This window comes from Rhododendron vialii, chromosome 12a (genome assembly GCF_030253575.1).
Source record: "Rhododendron vialii isolate Sample 1 chromosome 12a, ASM3025357v1".
NCBI classification, from domain to species: Eukaryota; Viridiplantae; Streptophyta; class Magnoliopsida; order Ericales; family Ericaceae; genus Rhododendron; species Rhododendron vialii.
The window spans coordinates 35,523,569-35,549,283 of NC_080568.1; the positions used below are offsets into that span (position 1 = coordinate 35,523,569).

At 38.1% G+C, this 25,715-nt stretch overlaps 3 protein-coding genes across 5 annotated transcripts in view; all 3 read right to left on the minus strand.

Moving 5' to 3' along the window:
• LOC131311661 (uncharacterized membrane protein At1g16860-like) overlaps positions 1-25,459 on the minus strand; it is a 58,348-nt gene extending 32,889 nt beyond the window's left edge. Inside the window, exon 1 of the mRNA XM_058339192.1 lies at positions 25,441-25,459. The gene's annotated coding sequence lies outside the window, so the exon portion shown is untranslated. The remainder of the gene's footprint in view (positions 1-25,440) is intronic.
• On the minus strand, positions 824-6,169 carry LOC131311667 (uncharacterized). 2 transcript variants are annotated; one of them, XM_058339208.1, is made up of 3 exons: positions 6,089-6,169; positions 2,661-2,867; positions 824-1,287 (listed from the first exon to the last, which is right to left on the minus strand). In XM_058339208.1, exons 2-3 carry the CDS (start codon positions 2,806-2,808, stop codon positions 1,025-1,027), a joined length of 411 nt encoding a protein of 136 aa, XP_058195191.1. In that variant the 5' UTR covers positions 2,809-2,867; positions 6,089-6,169; the 3' UTR covers positions 824-1,024. The 2 variants fall into 2 exon arrangements, with proteins under 2 accessions (XP_058195191.1, XP_058195190.1); XM_058339207.1 differs by lacking the exon at positions 6,089-6,169 and adding an exon at positions 5,020-5,164.
• LOC131311662 (7-dehydrocholesterol reductase) lies at positions 8,130-23,465 on the minus strand. 2 transcript variants are annotated; one of them, XM_058339197.1, is made up of 14 exons: positions 23,224-23,407; positions 22,105-22,327; positions 21,860-21,915; positions 20,655-20,757; positions 20,504-20,569; positions 19,460-19,573; positions 11,531-11,657; positions 11,325-11,425; positions 10,279-10,404; positions 10,100-10,164; positions 9,051-9,132; positions 8,877-8,959; positions 8,560-8,645; positions 8,130-8,484 (listed from the first exon to the last, which is right to left on the minus strand). In XM_058339197.1, the coding sequence occupies exons 1-13, from the start codon at positions 23,313-23,315 to the stop codon at positions 8,579-8,581; spliced, it is 1,305 nt and encodes a 434-aa protein (XP_058195180.1). In that variant the 5' UTR covers positions 23,316-23,407; the 3' UTR covers positions 8,130-8,484; positions 8,560-8,578. The 2 variants fall into 2 exon arrangements, with proteins under 2 accessions (XP_058195180.1, XP_058195181.1); XM_058339198.1 differs by having other exon boundaries at positions 8,130-8,645; positions 23,224-23,465.
• Positions 25,460-25,715: the final 256 nt, after the last annotated feature.

Below are 25,715 nucleotides of genomic sequence, written 5' to 3' on the forward strand. Positions count from 1 at the left end.
CTACCATACCCCAAGCACAGGGTCTATCCTTAGTTGCCAGCCTTTTTAGGAAAGCCAACAAAACAATGAAAGCCCACCGAGGGACATTTCTAGTAAACCACACCACAAGGGAGGGGAGGCCCCGCGGTCACCGAAACTTTTACGTTTATCTTGTTAGTTCATTTTTTGTGGAACCTTAGACAGTAATACGTAATTGCTCTTCTGCTAATACTACTTTGTTTCCCTTAACGGAGTCGCTTATTATTTTATTGCCTTTGGAATCCTAAAGCCTTAAACCTATAAATAGGCCTCCTTGGTGACAAATTAGCAACGGCAACGTAGTTGATTGAGTCCAATCTTGGCTGTATTTCATGTATGCTCTTGATTTTTGCTTGCTGGCATGACTTGTGTGATTTTTCATGCTCTTCTCTCTGTTCTTTTTGGAGCTCAAATAAATATAGAAGTATATGAAATGGGTTTGATTGTTAAATTGTGATCATTCCCCATTCAACCACCCCACCCCAACCCAATCCCCTTATCTTCCTTCTCAAGAGACTTCGGTTCACCCATGCCTTCATGTACACTTTATTGGATCATACATTCCAGGTCCTTGAAGCACGCCAGGGAATATTTAGGTTGTCAACTCCCAGATGTGGAGTTTCGAACTGCATGCATAAAAGAGAGCACAGTTTTTCAAAGGCCATAAACTTTTTCACATCATTCCTTCACTTCAAGACATTATCAAGCCTGCAGAATTATCAGATTTACTTCTTGCAAACATCTTGCTGTCTAAAATGACATCTAAAACAAGCCAAAATAAGAAAGCGGAAAAGGAACTGAGATGTGCATCATCAATGTTATTTGAGCGTTAAATAATTCCAAAACAACAAACAAAGATATGCTTCAGCCACAAATATAAATAACAATCACAACAAGAAGGATGTAAGATGCAGAGAAAGAAGCAGCACACCCGCATTAGAATGTAAATTTGGAAAAAAGAAGGTGCATCTCCTGCCCGTCCAACCTCCAGTAATACTCTGTAAAATCAGCCCGGGCCAACTTTAGGAATGTCATAATGCTCGCTCATGTTCGCGAGATACTGATTAAAATCTTCAATCCGGTCACGATGTGATTTATTTGCCGTCTTGGCCAGCCTATGAACGTCAATTTTCTCCTTTTGCTCCATATAGCGTCTCTGTGCTGGGGTGAGATGGCCATCATAAGAAGCAGCATTTCCTTCCTCAGTGGATTTGTTGCCATCATTGACATCATCCTGGTGCAGATCAGCAGACATTTCTGTACTTGCACCTACACCATCACCAAGTATCAAACTGAGAAAACAGCAAGAAAGAAGACTGCCATTCTTCACTTGCCTTGTCATGACATATTCACTGCCATCCACCAAAACACTGTTTTTCGATAGCTAGGTTGAATTGGCTGGTTAAAATGTTCAGACACTACCTCGTATGAAATTTGAGCTGAATTGCAATTACTAAAGAAAGTAACCACCCTGAAGAGGCTAAACCTTAAACACAGTTATGTGAAAAAACATAAAAAATCATCTTATGAATTGCAAAATAAGGGGGGGTTATTTAATTTCATAAACTCATTCTCCCAAGTTTCATCCGAATCACAGAGTTTACAAACGTGACTCAAAATATTTGGGGGGAATAGTAGATTCGCTTGCTTCGAACTGTCTCTTCTCTTCTTGGCTCGTGAGAGTGACTCAAAAGAGGAATGTATTTTATTCCTTGAGTACTAAAGCTCTTTAAGAGAAGGATAGAGAGAAGAGCTAGTGGTAGTGACTCAGAAACTTCCGGCACCGGGCTGCAAATCCATCGAATCGATGTTTACCTGGCCATGTTATCAGTCTTTCTTTATGACATGAGAACTGGATTGATGTAAAAAGCCCCATTTTTTTTATGAGACTTTGAATGCCGAAACCTGTACTTTGAAAGCAAATTGACCGGGACAATTAGTCTAAGACCACTAAAACTTAAAAGATTGAGTTGACACTGTCCAAAAAGCACTGTCTGAAGGCTTTGGCCACAAAAGAAACGACTTGAATTGAGATGATGTTCAAAAAACAATGTGAAGTGCAAAAAATGAACTGTGCATTCTCAAGGAAAATTTTAATGCAAAAGTTCTCAAGACTGTCTGCTACAGTTCCGTTTGCAGGCAAACAAACCAATGGATTTCACGATTTCATTCAATAACAAGAAGTATAGAGGAGTGTATATTCAAATCATGCCCGCCAATAGTTAAGAAATGCTAACATTGACTTCTATGTCAAAATATACAACAAAATGCTGAACTATGACAACATATTTATTGTTTACTATCAAAACCAGGTGCAATTTAATTTGGTTTCAACTCTTCCAATTCCCATTCCTTTCAAATGCACTCTAGAATAACTTGTTACTAACCTAACAAACCTTTTAAAACCATAAACATACCAAATTTGCAGTACAAGTTAACCACCTATGATGACTAACACAACCACCAAAAAGGGACGTAAGTGATGCCAAAAATAGTAATCAAGGTAGAAAAGGCAAGGATAAGAACCACACAACCTGCATCTACACCAAAAAAAAAAGTTAGTAGTACATGTATACTGCATATGTAGGTACAATGCCAAGCAATGTATATGCTTCACTAGAAACCAGCAGGCAGCAACTAACCAGCTGCAAGGTCACTTTCACTGACTTGAGAAATTTGCTCATAATGCTCCCTATGTTTCTTTTTCTTCTTGACTCCTCCAGCCTTGACATCCAGGGCCTTTCCTTTCAGCTTCAACTTCCCACCAACAACATTCTCGTATGCAGACATTCTCCTTTCCAGACGATAGCAAAATAAAAACTTGAGGCTTCAAATTACAGGTCTGAACTCTGAACCATACAAAATAGCAAAGAAAGGCAAGAAAAAAAAAGATGAATAAAAGAAACAGTTCAATGTAGTTTAAAAGAATCAAGTATAATAAGCGTGGTATTGTAAATCCACATCATACATCCAATTTATTCACTGCTTCAGGTACAAATATGCGTTTCAACAAGGGAGATTGGCATCCTAATTTGCGAGAAATATTAAAAGTGGGAGGAACCTACCAAAGTTAACAAACTCAATGTCTAGGAAAACATATCGTTCTCAAGGCAATCTGAAGTGCCCCAATGGCTCTACGGGTACGCAACTTATTATGCTTCCATGTCGAAGGAATTTGAAAAATGATAAGGTGGAGAGGCTCTCTAAGAGAAGGAAATATGAGAAACTATTCTGAGAACATAAGTCTGAGAACCTATTCTCAGAAAAACCCAAATCCAATCTCTCATTTTTTTAAACATCAATAACATACTCCTTTATTTTCATATTCCGTCAAACAAAGAGCTGAATTTTCCTAATGCCCTCATAAGCAAAACTCATGCAATTCCTTGTTGTTTCAAAGAAAGAACTACAGTCTTCTCTACCGTTCTATGAGTTTAGTCTACTTTTTCTTGTCATTTCGTTAAACGTCAGCAATACTCAAAAAGAGACGAGCCCATGAAAAGTAACATTTGGAATAAACATCTACCATTGCCTGTATAGGCCACCATGTCTTGTGCGTCTGATCTCCGAGTCTTTCCCTTTCAACGTCCTGGTCAGTTCTATGTTGCCATTGTTTGGATCTGGGATTCGACCTAAACCTTATGGAGGGTTCTCTTGCAGGTTTTGTTGGTGCAATGTTTCTGTCTGGCGGCGTTGTATAACGATGGTGGGTGGACGTCGGGGTGGGGTGGTTACTAGGGCTATTTTAGGCGGGCTTTTGACAGTCACTTCCAAGTGGTTTGTGCAGGTTGTATTGCTTTGTGGCTGGCTCTTAGGGTAGTTAGTGGCATAGGATTAGCGGGCGGATTGAGTGTTGATTGGGCTGCGTGTTGTTTGTTATGATGCCTAGTCTATCCTTTTAATCTCTGTAACGTTACTTCTTGTAATTTTACTGTGATTAACAAAACATTCTTCGCTGTTACAAAAAAAAAAAAAAAAGGGCCACCATGTCTCCTTTTTCTAATCCCTAAACTGAAAGGTAAAGCCAAAAGGAAAAACCATCAGGCTGGTGGGGTGGATCGAAGTCATTCTTTGACTTGGTAAATCTTGTTCGTTGTTGGTACAAAAGTGGCTGCCCCAACACACTCAAGATTGATAGCCTGAGTTTCGTAACCAAGCAAAAGATCCCCAAAACAATCTAAGTATTATCACGCAATAGTGGACGCATAGATACTGAGATACAGGTCCACACGCCTCACGAAAGCAAGCAACCTTCCAAATTTCCGCCTATCAACATCTGATAATTGACCAAGTCGAATTGACAATAATCAAACAATAAGAACCCAAGTAGTAAGGTACCACCGATGGAATCTCCTGCAAAGAAAATCTTACTGCCACTCACCTAATAATTTCCATAACAACACAGTAAGGAAGCGACGAACCCTTAAGTTGGGATCCTCGAAAAAAAACCCATCCATTGGTATCATGAAAAGTTTGATCAAAGTGATTTGCTGATGTAAACAGAGTGGAATAACCCAATTGGGCTCGATTGGATGCTGTTTTAACTGGGTTTATTCCACAATACACCCGGATGAGGGCTGATGGGACTGGTTTAGCTTGCTTTGGCAACCCAATTTCCACATGTATTGGACTCTCCCCCTTATTCGCATATACACCTCAATCCGGTGTATGAGGTGTTAAATTATTGCCACCCCTGAGCTCTCCATAACTTATCCGGCCTAATACACCTACTTTTTGACCAAAACACCCCTCCTCATCCCCTCCCAACGGCTCTCTCTCTCTGCTAACAGAGACGAAGAAGAAGAAGAGGAGATCACCACCACACCTACACACAAACCATCAGAACCACCACAAACCGCCACCGCCACTGCAAGACTGAAACCCCCAATTTCGAATTTCAAACCCTAAATTTCAGAGAGATGAACAGTGACAAAGAAACAAGAAGAAGAAGATGAACATCAACAACAGATTGGAGAGTGAGAGAGAGAGAGGGATGTTCACCATGATCGGAGAGCAGCAGCAGCAGCTTCTTCTTCTTCCCTCTTCTGCCGTTCTCTCTCTCTCTCTCCCTTTCTCTCTCTCTCATAAAAGGAACAAAGAAGAGAAGAACAAGGAAAGAGGAAAAATGATTTGGTGCATGTAAAACAGTGTAAGGCCCCGTTCCAAAAATCTTCTTAAAAAATAAGCAGCTTATTTCACATTTTCAAACTCAAAAATAAAGTAAATGAAAAATAATTTTTCAAATTTTTTTGCATCGTATAAAAGATCTCATTAAGATCTTCCAAACAAGATCCATATTACATATTTTTAGATTTCAATAAAATCATAATTTTTGAGCTTGAAATTGCCTTTTTAAAAAATAAAGACTTATTTCCGTTTCCAGAACGGAGCCTAAGTCGTGTGACCATGTTTAAATTATTGCTTAATTATGAAAAAATAATACTAATAATTGATAAATACAATTGAAATTGAAAATTGATTTTTTATTATTCATAAATATTAAATTAATTATTTTTATTTTAAAACTAAATTATTATTCCTTAAATTGTGAAAAGTAATTAATTTATTAAAATTTGTTATTATATAATGAATAATCTAATTTCATACTGCATAAGGGCAAATGAGTCATTTGACAGCTTTTTTTTTACATCATACACCATTTCTTATAATACCAATTTGTCCTTTATCAAAATCAAGTATAATTTTATCCCCTTCCATAAATGTCACATCAATATGGGTCATCTCTCCTTAATTAATACTCTCTCCATCTCATAAAGTTTGACACTTTCACTATTCTAGCCTTATGAAAAAATTAACTATATCTTTTAATCCATAATGTTTTTTTATAAGCAATATGGATCTTGTTTGATAGAGTTTGATTTGTTTTATTAAACAAAGTTCAAAAAATCGCCTAAAACATTTTGGATTGAAAGATATATACAATTTAAAAATGGCACGCATTTATGAAAATGCCAAATATTATGGGACGGAGGGAGTACCTCTTACTATCTTATCCCCTTCATAAATAATACACTCAAAACTTATACGGTATCCAATCGGGCTAATATACCTGAAACTACTCGAGATAGAGTCAGAGAGAGAAAGACTTTGATTTGGCGAGAGAGAGAAACTTCTATCGGGCGAGTTCATTTGGGTCGCAGATAAAAGTGTACAAGGGTTGGGTTTGGAGTCTAGAGCACCACTTGGGAGGCTCATGTGTATGGGCTGGACTAAGAGCAAGTACACCAATAGAGAGCTAAACTACCATGTGAATAGTACACAATTCTAATTTACCTATTAACTTTTTCTTTCACAACTACACCAACATTATCTATTTTACCTAACACCTATTAAAATATACATTTTTTCAATTTGAAGTCTTTTTTCATTGGAAGAGAGAGAGAGAGAAACTAATTGTTAAAGCATTGCTCAGGAATAGTGCATCAGTATTAATACCTAACCATTTCCATCGGATCTATTTTACTTTTCCTTTTGACTCATCTGCTGCAACCATTTTAACTCCTCTGGTATACTTGCTCGGGATCCCAAACCCATTTGTTCAATGGTCATCGAAGACTGCTGCGTGGCTGAGCTAATCCGCTCCATGCTAGTACACTTGAAATTTACTGTAGTTATCTGGCGCGATATGGGTTAGAGCCCCAACTTTTGATTATTCCACTGTGGATGATATGCAAAGCCTACATGGATGGGCTCAAGGGCCAAAGGGCCCAACTAGCCTATTAAGATGTTAATCCGGCCTACTACAAATAGTGTGAAAGCCATTTTCAAGAAATTATCCTTAGAGCATCTACAGTGGTATAATCAAAATTAAAATGTTGTTAAGGTTAGCAATATTTGCTCAAAAAAGAGCTCATAGTGGAATAATCAAAGTTAACAACTTCTTAGCAACTCATCAAATTTTGACCATTGGATAATCAAAACTAGCAACTTTTTGCCAATAATCAAATTTAGTTGTCCTCATATTTTCTTAATTAAGTACACCATTATAACACAAAAACCTTGTCTCTTTTCCATTTTCAACATATTTCTAAGAAAAATACTTTTAAAAAAAGTTTCTATTTTTTTGCAAAACCTGTTTTTTATTAATTTTTTTCAAAAACTGTTCTTTTAAAAAAAATTCAAAAACTATTTTTTTATTCGAAAACTGTTTTTTTTTAAAACTTGTTTTTTAAATCAAAGTTTTCAAAAAACTATTTTCTCTTTTTCTAATAACCTATTTAAAAAAAAATATTTTCTATGTTCACAATTTTTAGATTTTAATAAATTGAAAATGTGATGTGGCAAATTTTGGTTATTCAAATTTGATTGTACTTTTGTGGATCTCTACATTGCTAACTTTAGCAACACCTTAAATGATAATATGCCAACTTTTGATTATTGACTTTTGGTTATTCCACTGTAGATGCTCTTAGAACTCTACAAAATAGTATGTCTACACTATACAAGAAACTGAGATGAATCAACTGTGACGTGGAAAAGTTCTGTTTTTTCTCCAAATCCGGTTAATGAACTCAGTGGGTTAAAATTAACGAGATTGTAAAAACTTAGATTTTTTTTAGCTACAATAACCAAAAGTACGGAGTTCTTTTTTGACAAGGCTTTATTTTAAGTCCACACCAAAAAGGATGGTCCCTTTGTATCGTTCCAATTTTAAAATATTTAATTTCAACTACTTTTTTGTGACGAATACTTTCAAACGTTTGCTGAAGGTTTAGGTGTTTGCCTTGACGTCATTTAAGCACTTGGCTTATATACCTTTACTAGTTTCAGTTTTTGGGACATTCTGAAATACCATTCCCAGTTAGGATGTTCACTCAAAATCTCCAGAAATTGGACTCAAGTCATGTCCAGTGTAGTTGCATCCAGTCCCGTCCAGTTTTGGATTACTGAATAAACCAACGTCCCATCATGACATGAAAGGACAGGTAACTAACTCAGCACCCTCCTGAGCCACTCGGTGAGTGTAGCAAGCTGATATTTAAAGTTGTTACAAACTCTAAACTTGGACTTGAATACAGGCCAATTACCATTGAAATACTATCACACAAGTAGCTAACTCAGCAAATACTAGAGGCATATCAGGCTAATGATTACAACAACGGTTCGGTTGCTAATTGGAACCCCATATCCGATATTTTAAAGTTGTTACAAACTCTAAACTTGAACTTGAATACAGGCCAATTACCATTGAAATACTATCACACAAGTAGCTAAGTCAGCAAATACTAGAGGCATATCAGGCTAATGATTACAACAAAGGTTCGGTTGCTAATTGGAACCCCATGTCACAATGGTAACTTCACGGTGAAAATCCACAAACCAGTAAATAAAAACTGCAAAAATTCCGATTAGTTCAAAGGGAAAGCCCTACAAAAATCACATTTGTAGGTTTGAGGGTCGTTCGTATCATCCACCGAGCATAGTCTAGCTGATGTTGGGCTCAACCAAACACGACATCCCTCAAGTATATTCAAGGTACAATCCCCTACATACCAAGCATAGTCGAGCTGATGTTGGGCTCAACTCCACACGACACCTCTCAGTATATTCCAGGTACAATTCTGTAGGGGACCTTCTCGCAGTATAGTTTCCAATATTTTCCATACCTGCAACCACCCCCTTGTCAAAATTTGCATTCAATCATCCAGAATAATTAGCAGCAGCTCTTTTGGTTGAGTGTCTGAGTTTTAAGCAACCTGTTTGGTTGGCACTCGAAAGCACAATATTAATTCCCCCCCACCCCCCCCCCCCCCCCCCATCGTACGTTAAATATTTAAGCGACAGAGTCCATTAATATGAGGTGCGATCATTAAACAGTAAAGCTTGTCTTTGCTTACTTTGAGCGACATCTATCATCATCTCTTTTTGCTCGGTCAAAAAGAAGGATGGTAAGAAACACCACGTAGAAGTAAGGAAGAAACTGCAAAAGCAGAAGAGAAAAAGAATGTATGAACCCAAATGGTATCCAGAATTGAATGAACTGCAGCTATTCCAATGAAGCAAAGCCTTACATGGTTGAAAAGAGCTGGCAAGGTCCACAAGAAAGCTGCTAATATTTCTGGTACATAATGGAAATGACGGGATAGGCCCCACCTGTAAAACGCATAACTTAAAAAAGTTCGAATGGTTACTTGACATCACTAAAATCCGGAATGATCCCCCTTTATTTGTAGTCCGCTATTTATCGCGCATGGGATTAAGGGAGGGATAATCAAAATCGAAGCCCCCACATTATTGAGACAATTGAAAGGGTGTCTCCTGGGATCCTTTTATCTTTTCTTTGTTTTAAAACATTGGGTTTAGACATAACTTCGGTGATTTTTAATCCTTTCAAAATGGCAGAACCTACCTTCTTTTGTGATTTCTTCCTATCTTTTATCAAAGAATCATGCAAACAGTTGATTTCCACACGATACATTTTGTATCGAAAGAGTTTTGTCAATTCGAGGGGGGGGGGGGGGGGGGGGGGGGGGGGGGGGACTTTTGTTTTCTTGATTCAAATATCTTTCTTCTGGCTCTGATTTTGTATGCAAAATCGTACGGATACGATCCTCATTGTATATCTTGATTAGTTGGATCTTTCTTGTGGATTCGGATACTAATCTTTTTGTAGATGTTTCGCCAACCTCTCTCTCTCTCTCTCTCTTGCTGAATTGAAGTCTCTCTCTGTCTCTCTCTCGGGTAGTTTCAGGTATAATTGGGAATGGAACTGGTGACCATCGCATTAGATGCTCTAACAATCAAAGGTGGTATTAACTAGTCCGCCACTTTAAGATTATATTCCCTCCTCATCCAATGGTCAAAAATAATTCTCCTTCCTTTATCCCAGTATCCTAACCTAACCAAACATAGTACAACTAATCCTATGATATACATAATCCCCTCCATTATCCTATGGCCCCCAGATGTCTCCACTATACCCAACCTTAATCCCGTAGTTTCCAATACTTTCAACAATTACTCCAGGAATCGAATCTCAACCACTAATCTTGCAAGCACATGACTTTGACAGAAAGCAACTATTTATGAACTATTTGACTCGTATGGGCGGAAAGCTCACCATCCCGAGGTCAGGAGAAGGCTGGTTTTTGTCTCACCAGTAGTTGTTGTGTACGCCGCCTGAATCTGTATAAAGAGTGGACCAATTTATTCTTACCCTTGAACTGAAAATATATTTCAGAAAGCTATAAAAATGCAAATTAAACAGATGTTGGAGCTTGACTAAAAAAGGGAAAATACCTTTGAAGGAGCTTTTCCCCATACTAAGCACTTGCCATTTGTTCGACGGAATTCTTTCCTTTGCCTGTCACAATCGTAGTTGATGTAGGTGCATAGAATCCCTGCTATCAAAATATAGACAGCAAGCTGGAAAGGAAGGATAAGTTTGTTAAGACAACAAAGTGATTATCCTCATCCAATTGATTTCACTCTAAACTAGTATTTTTTTGTTAAGCCAACTTTAGCGCACCCTGACTAATCCTTCGGAATTAATCCCACCACTCCATAGCAGGGAGCCCGATTAAAGCCAGGTTAGAATCCCGTATGGATTAGCCCCACAAGAGTTGACAGCACCGAGGTTATGAACCCAGGACCTAAGAGGGAGCAAACCCTCAAGTCTCAGACCTTGACGACCAGGCCAACCTCTTGAGGTTTCACTCTAAATTAGTATGACCAGAAACTAATCATATTGGAGTAGTGCCCTTGTTCATTAACTGCATCACAGATGTGCAAGATAAAACAAAAGGAGTTCATGAACTCCTCTTTTACTTTTTGAAAATAAAAAAATAGAACGGGAAAGAAACTATAAAAACATGCATTTCTCTTACCCAACCTCAGAAAGTATTTCAATATTAGAGAACAATACCACACCCTCTCCCCATCACCCTAAATCTCAGCTCTCGGTCCCTCACTCGCCAAAACAACTTGGACCCACTTTTATAACATTATCTTTCTAAATATGACAATGCAACTGATGGTGCACTGCCACCCATCGCCGCTACTGTCCACCACCATGGGCCCACTGCACAATCCTCACTGACCTCCCACAGCAGCCCAAAACCCTTCCCCGTCCTCAAAAACCTGAAACCCAAACCCTGTCACCTTTAATCCCGCTAGAAATTGGTAAATTCAAGCCACAACGCAATTCAACAAGGAAGATGACCAATTAAATACGGTTCATACTTCCATGAGAATAAAGGAAGTATTGTATATCTTGGCCAAACAAATTGACACGTGTCGCCAACTTTTTTTTCTTTTTCATGAAGCCCATTTGTGAAAGTGCGTACCTGAGCTCCAAGGTTCACAGGATGATTCACTAGGTACATTCCAGGAGAAGTATAGACAGAGGGGACCCACACCAAGCATCCCCAGCATATATAAAAGCCAGCTGCAAAAACAAATCATTGAATAACAATAAATGAACATTAAGCGTCAATGACACTGGCCAAAAGTAGCAACAAAAAAACATGAAACTAATGACAAACCAACAAACCTCTATCATGTGCGATGTCCATTGTGTTCCAATATCCATCCTCCCACCAAAAGAACTTTGAAACATACACTAGCATCAATATTGTACTTACGAGCATGGAATCAGCCACACTCCCATTCGCTTCATACTGTGAGGTAATGCAAGAACACTTAGAATAAAGTGACATAAATAATGCTCTCAAACTTCAAATAATAATGCCAAAAACCTAACACTGCATTGGATGACAGTTCCCACCTAAAAGCACAGCAGTGCTGATCAACCCAAAAATGAACCAAATCTAACCTTCAGAGATTGGTCCGATTTTCATGCCATAGATTTGGTCGAGTTCCCAAATTTTTTTGAACTGATGAGTAGGTTTGGTTAGGTTCAGTTCTGGGTTGTCTAATTGGGCAACTCCTATTAATCGAAGAGAACCGACTTTATAACAGCAAATAGAAATATCAAATAACCGAAACTTTGGTTTTAAAAGTCAAAATAGTAACTGCCTGAATGGAGTCTTTATATTGGAGGAAGCTAATGTTTAGATACTGGATACAGGACATCCAAAAAAAAAGGACCCCGAATAATTTTTAACTTAACAGTTTGATACCCGATGGGGTGTTCGTCTGCATCAACTCGAAGAGAGTTTCTTTCCCTGAACTTCTCTATTAGTAATGATCTCTCCTCTCATGTTTGGTCAACCTCAAAACCTACATCAGTAGACAACAGGTGGGTTACCTTCGTTGTGTTCTTTTGTGCTTTGAGGCAGTTTCTGGCCTTTAAGTGAATTTGGGGAAGTCGGAAATGATTCCGGTTGGGGTAGTCGATGATATTGATGCACTTGCTCAGATTTTGGGTTATAGGGTGGCGTCATTGCTGGCGATGTATTTGGGCTCCTCCTTCAAATCAAAAGACAGTGTGGGATTCAGTTGTGGAACATTTTTAAAAGAGGTTAGCGGGATGAAAGCGTCAACAATACGCTTTCCAGCCTGCCTACTTATTTTATGTCTTTGTTTGTTATTCCGGTTTCGGTTGTTAAGCGTTTGGAGAAGATTCAAAGGGATTTTCTGTGGAGAGGAGTGGGGGAAGAGTTTACGTATCATCTTGTTGATTGGGATACGGTGTGTACTCCTATTCGTGAAGGAGGATTGGGAGTGAGAAGGTTAAAATTGTTCAATGAAGCTCTGCTGGGAAAATGGCTTTGAAGGTTTGCTTGCGAAAGAGAGAGATGGTGGCGGAAAGTGGTTGTTGTGAAGTATGGATGTGAATGGGGAGGATGGTCTTCCCGTTACGTGACCTTGCCTTATGGGGTGGGGTTGTGGAGGGGTATCATGAGGGTTGGGAAGCCTTTGTAATTTATACTCATTTGGCAGTTGGCGAAGGGAGGAGGGTGAAATTTTAGGACCATGTGTGGTGTGGGAAGTGAGCATGCGGGTGGCCTTTCCGTGTATTTATCGCTTGGCTTGCGAAACGGATGCAACAGTCTTAGATTATCTTCTTTGCAACAATGGAGCTACAGTTTGGGATATTCGTTTGCATAGAAATGTTAAAGAAGGGGAGGAGGAAGCTTTGATGGCTTTATTTTCTAGATTGTACGGTTTGCAAGGAATAAAAGGAAAGGATGAGATGCATTGGAAACTTACCAAATCGGGTCTTTTTGAGGTGAAATCTTATTATCAAGCATTACGGGGGAATGATACCTCTACCCTTCCATGGCAAGTGATTTGGAAAACAAAAGTGCCGTTTAAAGTGGCTTTTTTGTTTGGTGCGCGACTCAAGGCAAAATTCTTACAATCGATAATCTGATTTCGTAGACGGAGAATAATTGTTAACTGGTGCTGTATGTGTAAAAGGGATGCAGAATCAGTGAATCAGCTCCTCATCCACTGTTCTGCACCTCATCCATTGTTCGGTGGCATGGGAATTTTGGTCCACGGTATTATCTTGGTTTGGGTTACAATGGGTTATGTTGATAAATGTTATGGAGCTTTTAATCGCTTGGAGGGGTGCTAGAGTGGGCAAGTAGAGAAAGCGTGTATGGGCTATGATTCCTCTTTGTTTGATGTGGACTATTTGGCGTGAGAGGAATTCGAGATGTTTTGAAGGGGTCGAGAAACCTTTATTTAAAATTAAAAGTTTTGTGGTTAGTAGTTTGTATAGTTGGGACAAGGGAGATTGTAATCCCTCCCTTGATCATTTTCTAGAGTGGTTTGAGTTGTTCTTTTTGATTGGTGGTGTATAGGGCCTTTTTGTCTAGGTGGCCTTTTTTTGTATTCGGGTGGCATTCCCTTAATGTCTTCTTTAATATAAATATTTACTTATTAAAAAAAAAAACTTTCTCCCAATTTGGAATGCTCATTTATTTAACGAGCAAGAATATATTTTACAGCTGTGGCACAACAGAACCATAGTCTATTTGCAAGTCGGCTTTCTCAAACTTACCCAAAATAAAAAAAAGTCGGCTTTCTCAGACCATTGAACAGACATAAAACTCTAATCTAGGACCAAATCAAGGTGCTATTGCTTGGGAAGGTACTATCCTCTGGCTCTTATCAGGTAATGGGGATGGGTTCGACGGATCTAGGGATACTGTCTTTTGCTAATATGGTCTACAATGGAGGTAGATTAATATGGATGGTTTCTACTTTTTACCTATTAACTTCTGCTTAAGTTGTTCAACGTGCGTTGTAATGATTTGAAATAGGATCGCCTAGCTCAGCACTACTCAACTTGTGGGGTGTCACATACCCTACAAACAACTGCAACAGTCACCAATTTGTCACCTAACAAAGGGCTAGGACAGTGTGGACATTTGGCCTACCCAGCCAATCAGCCACATTTTGTACCCTGTCAGTGTGAGCAGGAGGCCAGGAAATAAGAGTGGTGTCGGCATACTTATTCCACCTCAATAGCTCATAGTGTAACAATAGCGAGTCGCCTTGGCCCTACAAAGAAAGCAGAAGGGATGTGAACAAGGAATCAGCTGCAGCTCGACCCAATTTTGGTTTGATTGTCAAAGGCCTGCATTTGATTCTGGAACAAAATTTTGGAAACCCGTCTTGGAAGCTCTCTTTTGTTGTAGGCATCAACTCAAACCAAACCGACACATCTGTTGCCCTAGCATATCCTATCAGGAAGCGAATTGATAGACCCCAGTTGATGAAGGCAATAGATGAAGGGATTAACGGGCTAATTAACTATGGAGGACTATTGGAAACTGATTGGCTGCAATAAGACTAGACAAGCTCTCTTTTGTTGTAGGCATCAACTCAAACCAAACCGACACATCTGTTGCCCTAGCATATCCTATCAGGAAGCGAATTGATAGACCCCAGTTGATGAAGGCAATAGATGAAGGGATTAACGGGCTAATTAACTATGGAGGACTATTGGAAACTGATTGGCTGCAATAAGACTAGACAAGCATCTATACTGATATTAAATTGTGCCCAACTGAATTGTAGAGCAGCCAACTGCTGGCTCGCACTCATTGGCATCGCCAATTCGTATATATGTATACAAGGAGGATCAAGTCACGATGCCCGGATTTTGTGTTAGGTCCGGACTTTTGCTCTAAGCCGTTGGATTGTGTTTTCAATGGTCTGGATATGCGGAAGGTTTATGACCGGTCATAAATGGTTTAAACCTTCCGCAGATTTGGACCTAATGCAAAATCCGGATGTCCTGACTTGAAGCCGACTAATATGTGTGTGTGTGTGTGTGTGTGTGTATATATATAATACAATCGCGACAATGTGGTGGCCTACATACTTTCCCTACATAAATCTTGACCGTTTGATTTAACACACATTTCTCTGCATAAATCTCCACCATCTATTAAACCTTGGCATTTTTGTAAATACTTTGCATTTTTTGGAATAAATGGTTGAGTAAATATTTTTTTAGTTTCGGAAAATACTTTGCCGAGATTACAGCTCCTTTCCTAAAATCACTCTTAACAATCCAACAGCTAGGATTTCTTTTAGGATTTGAAATCTCACGAAACAAATATTGTTAGTTTGCTGCATCAGGCCATCAAATACGCCCGTCGCTCAAAAAAAAAAACAAGAAGTAGAAGAGGTAAATCAGTTTTTTGTTTCCAAAGAGAGAGATAGCGTACAGATCAATTTTGGTAGATTAGTTTTCCATGTGATGGCTGAATATTTCTCCCTTAAAGAATCTTTTCAGTCAAAAGCGCAAGTGTTTGATGGCTGAGATTGAAGCCCAAAATTGATCCAACGAACATCAAGCAGTTTCGTTCAAAATTTGAACCAAGGATCAAGAGAGCAATTCGAGAGTTCTCAAGCTACCATGAACAGCCCTTATTGTTTTTGTTTTCATCTATTACTTTTCTCTCATTTTTTCCTATTTCATTAGAACCTATGATGCACGGACACGGACACCGGAACACGGAAATTCTAAAAAAATGGGGACACGGACACGGCGGGGGACACGCCACGTGTATATTTATTTATTTATTTATATATAAATAAATAATTATAGTTTAGCACCCAGAAATTTAAAATATATATATAATTTGGCCCCAAATTTTTTTTAAAAAATTACAAATTGACCCCCAATTTTTTCAAAAATTATAGTTTGGGCCCAAAAATTTTTAAAAAAATTATAGTTTAGCCCCTGCCGTGTCCCCATCGGTGTCCCCGCCGTGTCCCCCTCAAAATTTAATATTAAAATATGGGACACGCCACGTGGTGTGTCCCGTACGTATCCCCGCGGTGTCCCGCAGTGTCCCCGTGTCCTAACACTGCGATTCTTCGACCTCTAGAGGTGTTGGTGCTTCATAGATTAGAACGTTTCTGTTTCTCACTTCTCAATCCTACCCTACTTCTCCCCTCTCTTCTCTTTTCCTATACTTCAATGCAACTGTATCTTCCATCGCGCGCGAAAATTTTTCAGTGCCGGGTGGGTATCACTTGGTGCCCGCTCGGCGCACCCGAGCAATCCATTGAATTTTTGGATGGTTCGGATTTGGAAAGAGAAAAAGAAGACAGAAAGTGTTAATGTGAGAGGAGAGAGAGAGTTTCAATTCGAGCCGTCCAAATAAGTATTGGATGGCCTAGATGTGTCAAGCGGGTACCACGTTGGATACACCCACCCAGAACCATAAAATTTCTCATCGTGCACACCACCACCATGTACATATGTAGTGATTATATTTAAAACGGTCAACTAGATCAGCCATCAGGTGGAAGAAACCTTTTTTTTGTCTTTTCATTATAATGGGTATGATCCATTATCAGTTTTGTTTTGTTTTTTGTTGTGGCAATGTAATTCGAATAATTGTAGATTTTAAATTCTTAATTAAGTTTCATACATCGACGTCTTTTTCAGATAGTTTGATTCTGAACGTGAAGATAACTGAAGCTACAACCACGGAAGTGTGTAAGATCTTTTATTATTATTATTATTATTATTATTATTATTATTATTGTTATTATTATTATTACTATTATTCTTCATTTTGCTCTTAATTTCAATTATATTTTAATGTTCATGATGCCATGTTTTTTGCTTCAATTTTGAACCGCGTCTGCATATGATGAAATGCTTTTACCTCTTATATGGTGTTTCTTACACATCTTCATTTAGATTATAGTCAATATTTCTTTCTCTGGCCAATGTTCTATGGTTTCCCTTTCAAATTTCCAAACCTGAATTAATCACTTAGATATGTGAAGGTTCTTCCACACATGGAGTTCGTGCAAGGCTCTTGGTTTTAAGTTGTGCAGTCAATTTGGTGGGTAATGCCTTTAGGCACGATCAATTCCTTTCATTTGTCAATTTTGCAAGTAGGGGTGTTGGAATCAGGAAAATATTTTTGTACAACATGATTGGATTGAAATGCCGCAGTCTAGGCTATATTGTTGTCACTTTGGCTTAATCTTGAATCGCATCATTGTATGTTTGTTATGTATAATACCAGACTAAATGTATCATTGGGCTCGGCAAATATTATTTTTTCTTTGACCATTTATTTGATTTTTCCTTATATTTTGGTTTTTAATCCAGGTATGACACTGTTTATGAAGGTCATCTGAGCACAAATGGGAGAGGTATTCATTTTTCATTTTCTCACCAAAAGTTACATTGATAATTTCAACTGCTATTTATGGCCATAGTAAGCTCAAAATTCTGTTTATTTCTTTCAATTGTTCTGTGCTTCAACTTCTGCGAATTGGATTATGAATGGTGATTGTCCATTACGTGTTTTGATTTATGGGGGTTCGGTGTGACACTATTGATTTGTGTTATTGACTCTTTAATCGGACGCATTGGGTTAGCAAGGATAAATGAAGAGTAATGCAGAATTGATACTTGCTTAGAAGTTTATTCTGCTTGGGTAAAGTCAGTGTTATTGTGTAGGGAGTTGGTGTTGGACTGAAGACGAAAATAAACATATGAAACTGAACAACTATTTTGATTTCAATATTGAGTTAGGAGCAAGAAATATGTGGCGTACTCTGATTTTTTGCTTTTGAATTATTAGTATCTTATCTAGCTAGGTGGTGTTTTTTCCTTTCCCTTTCTTGATTTTTAAGCCACTTTTTGAACATGAAATTCTTGCCTAGGCGCACCATGGTTGCGCTTTATTGAAGGTGCTTTGCCTGGCTCTGTCAAGGCACTACATAAGTTTATTTATTTTTACTAATTCTATCTTTCTTGGAACTTCCTATCAATAGCAAAAGCCAATACAGGGGAATGCAAGGCTATGGCTCTTAGAACATTTTCAACATTTGATTATAAATATTGCCAAAAAGGGTAAAGGCTTTGGCTGAATCGATGGGCTTTAAGTTGAATGCATGATTATACATCTTTTGTCACTTATGAAAAAAAAAATAGAGCTTTTGTTTATTTTTGTTAAGCTTGCTCCAGTTCTGATTAACACACTTTAAGATTGGTTATTTGAAACAGGGCAGCTTTGGTGATTCGTTGAAGAAGTTCAAAAATCTTAAAAGCTTGGGGTTGGGAAGAGGATGATTTTTTTGGTACTCTATATGCGGGCAAATCTTTAAAAAATCAAGTAATATATTTTGTTTGGCTTTATTTTCCTTTGCATTTTGCTTAGCTTAAAAGAAAACTTTGATGAAGTTAAATTGGATTCGTGGAACAGAATTGGGTGATGTCATTAGTTGATGTTGTCAGCTGAGGCTATACTACAAGGCACAGACATTCACTAGCGTTTGTTTAATAAGATTAGAACATTCTAATCTTCATATTCCTGATGCAATGGATGTATATCGTATTGAGCAGAATTGTCTCTTCTTCTTTGGGACCTTTATATGCAATTGGTGATCTGAATATAGAGCGGAAAAACTCCTATGTCTGGAGTACCAAGGTTACCAGAACTTTTTATTTTTGTTTCATGTGCTTCCTTTGGATTTATCATAAAGTCAATACCCATATTGTAAGATTGATTTTTGGGAAGACTTTAGCACCAACCAAGGAATTGCACGGATAATTTTGTTCAGAGTGCAGTAGGCACGGGCCATTAACGGGGGGGGGGGGGGGGATTTCGGTGTGCAACTCTTAAATCTAATTGAAAGGGAACTCAGGTCCAACATAATAGCTTCTACCTGAGCTCACATCATATGTAACCAATTTTGCTGATCATCAAACAGTACGCTTATACCATTTAGTGTCCAGGGGAAAATGATTTTGATCGGGAATTAAAAATAGCCTTGAAAGGTTGGAGCTAAGAGGTTATGAGAAGGACACTAACTTGTTTGTTGATCGTTTGAGCCGTGCCTTCAGGCACGGGCAAACCCTAGTGTGTGTATATATATATATATATATATATATATATATATATATATAGAGAGAGAGAGAGAGAGAGAGAGAGAGAGAGGTCGGCTAATCTATAAATAACTCCCAGAGGAAACACTTCTAGGTAATTTGAAATTCACATAAAGAAAATGTAGAAACATCTACCTGTTTTATGCAATATGTGACAGCAAGAACTGCCCAGGACATCATCCCAAATCTGCAGTTTGTGAAAACCTTTATATCAAAGTTCTTGCCAATACGAGGATAAAGCTCCATACCCTGCAAGGACCAAGAGTCATTATTAAATAGCATTTTAAGATGATGATATACTGCCTGCAACATAATCTCTATTATTAAGGGCCAGCCCATATGCAAGAGGATAATCTAGTTAGCAGTGGACAACGTTACTTTTTAATGCATTCTAAGAACATGAGGATATAAAATGTGTGGACAACTGGACAAGAGTACAATAGAACTGAAATGGGATGGTATTGACACAGAAACCATTAATTTAGATATTACTTGTCTTCTTGTTTTGATCAGCTAGATATAATATAACAGCATGTTTGTTTCCCCAGATTTGAGCACCGTATTGGGCAGTAAATCCAAGGGGACCACATGCTCTATTTTTGGTTCAAACTTTTGTGGTCAGGATTCAACATCCACCAGATATTGAATCCGACAAGAACATGGGATTCTTAATACCTTGGGAGCTGTGGTATTATTAATCGTCATTATCGTCCAATGGGATTACAAAAACGGCTCCTTCAATTAAAGCACTTAACCTATAGATGTCACACGGGAGCAGTACCATTTTCTTTTCATGTAGTTTAGCAACGCCCCTAATAAAGTCAGAAGAATGTCATTTTCTTCTTAACAAAGGTCAAGATTGTACACAATTTCAGAAAATATACACAAACACAACAATAGATTCTTGAAATTCTCAACTAACTGATCAATCAAATTGACAAAGTTTTATTCTGGACCCCCAAGTAGTGCAAACATTTTCAGCACGTATCAGATCTTTATTCTGGATACATTCTTAGAAGCCCCATTATCTATTAGTAAGATGATTCATTAGCAAAAACATTCAATACACATCTGCATTGTGATAGTGCATTTGCAACCGTTAAAACATGGATAAATGAAAAATTAAAGGAAATAATTTGGTGACAGAATATAAATAGAATAAAGGTTGAATATACTCACCCAATAGAAATCAATTATTATGTTTCCACAGGAACCCGAATCAGTGGAAGATGGTGCCACATGACCCTTGTATGCACAAAGTATGAGCATCAGAAATTTAAACTGATGTAGTATAACTTCATATTTAATCCAGTCAAAGAAAAAAACTTACTTTAATATACAAGAATATACAAAAGATGAAGCTTCCAAAAATAAGTGCTGAATATATCTCTCCCAAATGGTCATAAACAATTGCGGGGTTGAAAATCCCAAACCTGATAGAAAAGATATCAAATGTACTTGAGTGATGAAAGGCACTGGATCCGTTGGAAGTAAAAACTAGAGACACTGCAGGAAGCAGGTTCCAAAGCTTGTCAACCTATTAACAACTCCCAAAAGAGTATCTGCAGAGTGCAACACCACATGATACCATCCTTGGGCCCCATGATTCTATTTTCTTAAGGAGTGCTATCAATAGTAAGATTAAGAGGGTACAAAAATATGAAGGCCATGAAACGATAATCAACATTGAAACAAGCAGACAGCATCACTATTTCAGACGGTGTTGGGCGGCTGATCAGCGTGGTCTCCCGCCGTGTCCGTTGTTGGGTGGCGCGGTTGTTGCCTAATGGCTTGGGTGAGCATCCGCGGCAGTGGGGGTTGGTTGCTGCTCCATGGGTTTGCCGGTGGTGGCTCGGTGGTGTGTGGAGGAGCATCTTTGGTGGCTGGTTGTTTCTGCCCGGTGGTAGGCGGTGGCTGGTGGCGGCGTTTTGAAGGCTCATAGAAGTGTAGGGATAGGTTTAGGGTTTTCTTGATTGGGCTTGTATTGTTATATTTGGGTTTTTAGACCCTCAGGTGTTGTTGGGCTTGTATTGCTATATTTGGACATTTTAGGCCCACTGATTTATAGGCTATGCCCGTTAGGTGTTTGGGCTTGAGCCAATTGGCTGTATTGTCCAACTTTTTGTTGGATTCCCTTTCCCCATTTCCCCTTAATAAAATGTTACTTTTGCCAATACAAAAAAAAAAAGAGAGCAGAGAATAAGTTCCGACGACTCAATGAATTTGACTTCAAATACAGAGTTCAGTTGTCGAAGCAATTTACAAGCATGAAACCTCTTAATACGCCTAACCAATCCTAGCTATCTATAATGTCTGGACTGACGGCCAGGAATACAGAAGCATGAATTCCAGAGCAGTCTTTAGTAACAGTCCACCAGGATTTCTATGCTTCTGCGTAACTACAACTGTTAAAACTGGCAAGTAGAATAAGGTTATCAGAAAATTACAACCCTCTAAAAAAGCACAGATAACCAAGATCAGATGGATAATAACACATGACATGTCTAAGGACTGGTCCAAATAAGAAAGCCCTACCACCAAAGGCTGAGGTAAGTAATCAATGTCACTGCATATGCTGCCACACCATTTGCCTGCAATAAGAACAAGGTAGATTTCAGCAATATAAGAACGCTGAAAGGATAACAACTGGATAATCAGCCAACACCATTTTTTTTGTGTTGTACAAGGGAAAAATAAATAAATCAAGGCTTCATAACTCAATCACCAGTAAAAATAAGTCATTCAAGGCTATCAATTAGATGATAGCGCATAACAATTACCTTATAGACAGGCTTGTTTCCAGCAGGAGATATTGGCCCTTCGACCCTTTTTCCAGGTAGAAAGATTTGGAGTAGAGCCTCAAATGCTGCATAAGATGCAATTATTTTCCATGCAATTGCAGTGGGTTTTGGCCAAATGTTAATCAATCCCTGCAAGCCATGCAATCTTAAGTAACCCAGAGTCTCAGATAGAGACCCGTCGGCATGGACCATCGTATACCATCTGCAAAAGTGCAATCTCTAGTTTACTTTTCACCTCCATCCAAAACACAAGTGCAAGGTTCAATAGAGTAGCTCAAAGCTAAATTTTGAAATAACCTTCTGAATGGGATATTAACTGTTCAGAATTTAGAGAACTAATGGAAATCACGGAGTATTTCTTCAAAGTATATGGAGTGTTTCCTGTGGTGTAAAATAATGCTTTTGTTTGATAAAAGCAAAATAGTCAAGATTAGCGTATAGTAGTTTATTTTGAGACAAATGCTTAAAGAATGGAAATTTCTCATTCGTAGATGAGAGAACTTAATAGCAATAATAAAATAAGCTTTGCAAAAAAATATGCCCTGCCTTCTTCTTCATTTTCTAATTTCTTCTATAAAAATGGATCTCATATCAATTTGACTTTGATACTTTGTTATCATGGTTCAATGTTTGACTGTAATGTAAAACGTAATACTGGGGCACGAACAATCACCCACTCAATTCAAAGCAGCGTAATTTTAGATGAACTCTCACCAACAAAACTTTGCAGGTATATACCGCATTTAGCATGTTGTCCTTATCACACATTAAGTTGAAAAATTTTCCTTTCGGACCAAAAATATGCAGAAATACAATAAAACATGAGATTCAACACGTTGAAAAACTTTTCTGTCCACTCGGAATCCTAATGAACCAAAGGGAGCGTTCGTTTCATAGTTTCACAAGTACACTTTAACTGACGAGATCTAAAGTTCGATGATCCAGTGATTCAATCAAAGGGACTCTTTCGAAAAAGAGATCTTGTAAATCTTACTTACAGTAGATACTATGAATTCCAGGTTCAAACTATAACTATTAAATATAAAAAATGGATCAATAGAAGACAGAGAGGAGTGGTATGAGAATGAGAGGACTTACAAAAGAATCACAAAGGGGGGGCAGAGAGTGAGAAGCGAGAGCACAGATACGTATGTAACTATCGGAGAGTGCACCATCTTCGACTCTGCCATTCTTCTCTCTCTCTGAGATCCGCGTTTACTTGGGGAAGACTAATAATGCCGCTGCTCTCCCTCCAGGGTGGGTGTGGAAGCCTGGTAAGAATATATGGCTAAAATAAGCTTTCTCAGTCCAGGCTTTTTGTCTTTCAAAAAAAAATTAAAAGTCCAGTATAGGAAAACTTCTGTCATGAAGTTACGCCGTCAGATCAAAACTACCCACTAAAAAGTAAGGTGAATTTGATAATAAACCTGTTCAAAAATAAAATAAAATTTTTTGCTAATAAACGAGATGATTTTACTATTTTGTGCCTAAAAATTGCAATTATACTTATCATAAAAACATGGTGTATTACCATTTACTAAGGCACCACTTACCATGTTATATGACTACATTTACTCAATGGCAACGCTATAGTGTACGCTGTGGGGTTAGGCGACCCCACGGCAGAAAAAAAAACCTACTATGTATAATTTTTTTTCACAAATTAATAAATTACCTCATTACAATTTGATAATGTCACCACACTATATTATTTATCCACTTGAAACCCACCTCATCTCTCTCCCTAGGACCCTCCCTCTCAACCTTAGCCACCACAACTCCTCGATCTTCTCCCTTCCCCTCCCCCCATGGGTTTCATACCCGTGTGCGGTGGGAGGGCCGGGGGAGGCCATGGTACTACTGACTCCCTTTCTTTGTTTTTTTCTTTTTTCTTTTTTCCTTCCATCTCTTCAGATCACTGACTTGTCGTCTGATCTGTGAGAGTTTTGTCTCTTGTTTAACGAGAGTTATTAGTTTCGTCTTTGGACAAATTTTGTCTACAAATCAGGTTCTTTCAATCGAGATTATTTCACAACGATTGATTTTCAAAACATCTCAATAGTAAATATAGCCATTCAATGTAGTAAGTGCAGTGGTGACTTGAGGATTATTGAACCATGGTGTCATTCATAAGCATAAATTCTTTTGCCATTTGTAAATTTTTTTTTTGTTAGTAATGACAATTAATAATCCAGTTTCGATATAAAAAAAATGCATTACAAGCTCAACAAGTATTTCAACTAAAAATATAAAACATATTTTAAGGTATATATGTATTACTCCCTCCATTTCATATTGAGAATCCACTACGAAAAGTCGTGTCATTTTTCAAATAAAAAAATCAACTACTTCTGTGTATAATTTTTTGAATTTTTTATCACCAAATTAAATTACTAATTGAGATTTTTAATATGGTGCGAAAAATTTGAAAAATTATACGCGGAAGTAGTTGATTTTTTATTTGCAAAATAGAGAGAGAGAGAGAGAGAGAGAGAGAGAGTAGGACTCTCAATACGGAACAGAGGAAGAAATAATCTTCTTTTTTCTCAAAAATTGCTACAGTTGCATTTGACGACGTTTTGTCAATAACATCAAATACTTCTTTTTACCCTTGCATTTTATTTTATCTGTGGTGTTTTAATTAACTTTTACAGTTACATAATTAACTTTTACAGTTACAAAAGGTTACAAAGATGTAGTTATTCAGTAGTCTTGGGGCACCGCCACGTGGAATCTATACACTTAGCGGTGGATATGTGGTGTTAAGGGGTGTCGAGGCAATGCCCAAAACCACCAAATAGTTTTTCTACAAAGGGTGAGGTGGGTTTTTTTTTTTTTTTTGTCAAAAGTGAGAAAATTATATTGATAAATGCCCAGCGGCACTTATAAAATGGAGATCATTACAAAGAACTTGGACAAATCCAAACTAATCGTCGAACAAGTAAATCACAAGGCAATCGATGTTTTTCATCCTAACCCAGACATGGCCTGACACAATAGCGACACTTTTAAACCGCCTAACATCTAATTAGAAATCTCAAACGAGAAAAAGTGTAAAGTTAAAGAACAAAAAATACCAAATACCCAAACGATCAGATGCACTCTACCCAAGTATGAACTCCCAGAAACTATAGATCTGTCAAACCGCCACGGGTTGCCTCAATGGCAATGCCATAGTGTACGCTGTGGGGTCAGGCGACCCCATGGAAGAAAAAAAAAACCTACTATGTATAATTTTTTTCACAAATTAATAAATTACCTCATTACAATTTGATAATGTCACCACACTATATTATTTATCCACTTGAAACCCACTTCATCTCTCTCTCTCTCTCTCTCTCTCTCTCTCTCTCAACCTTAGCCACCACAACTCCTAGATCTTCTCCCTTCCCCTCCCCCTCCCCCCCGTGGGTTCCATACCTGTGTGCAGCGGGAGGCGGAAACCATGGTACTACCGACTCCCTTTCTTTGTTTTTTCTTTTTTTCCTCCTGTCTCTCCAGATCACCCACTTGTCGTCTGATCTGTGAGAGTTTTGTCTATCGTTCAACGAGAGTTATTAGTTTCGTCTTTGCACGAATTTTGTCTACAA

What these genes read in the sequence shown, in the direction of transcription:
- LOC131311667 (XM_058339208.1), bottom strand. Translation starts at nt 2,808, where the DNA reads ATGTCTGCATACGAGAATGTTGTTGGTGGGAAGTTGAAGCTGAAAGGA. An exon ending in TGAAAGTGACCTTGCAGCTG is followed by an intron (nt 1,288 to 2,660) that starts GTTAGTTGCTGC and finishes GTGATGGTGTAG; the next exon opens with GTGCAAGTACAGAAATGTCT.
- LOC131311662 (XM_058339198.1), bottom strand. Translation starts at nt 23,315, where the DNA reads ATGGCAGAGTCGAAGATGGTGCACTCTCCGATAGTTACATACGTATCT. An exon ending in TCACATATTGCATAAAACAG is followed by an intron (nt 11,658 to 19,459) that starts GTAGATGTTTCT and finishes ATTACCTCACAG; the next exon opens with TATGAAGCGAATGGGAGTGT. An exon ending in CTTCTCCTGACCTCGGGATG is followed by an intron (nt 9,133 to 10,099) that starts GTGAGCTTTCCG and finishes TGCGTTTTACAG; the next exon opens with GTGGGGCCTATCCCGTCATT.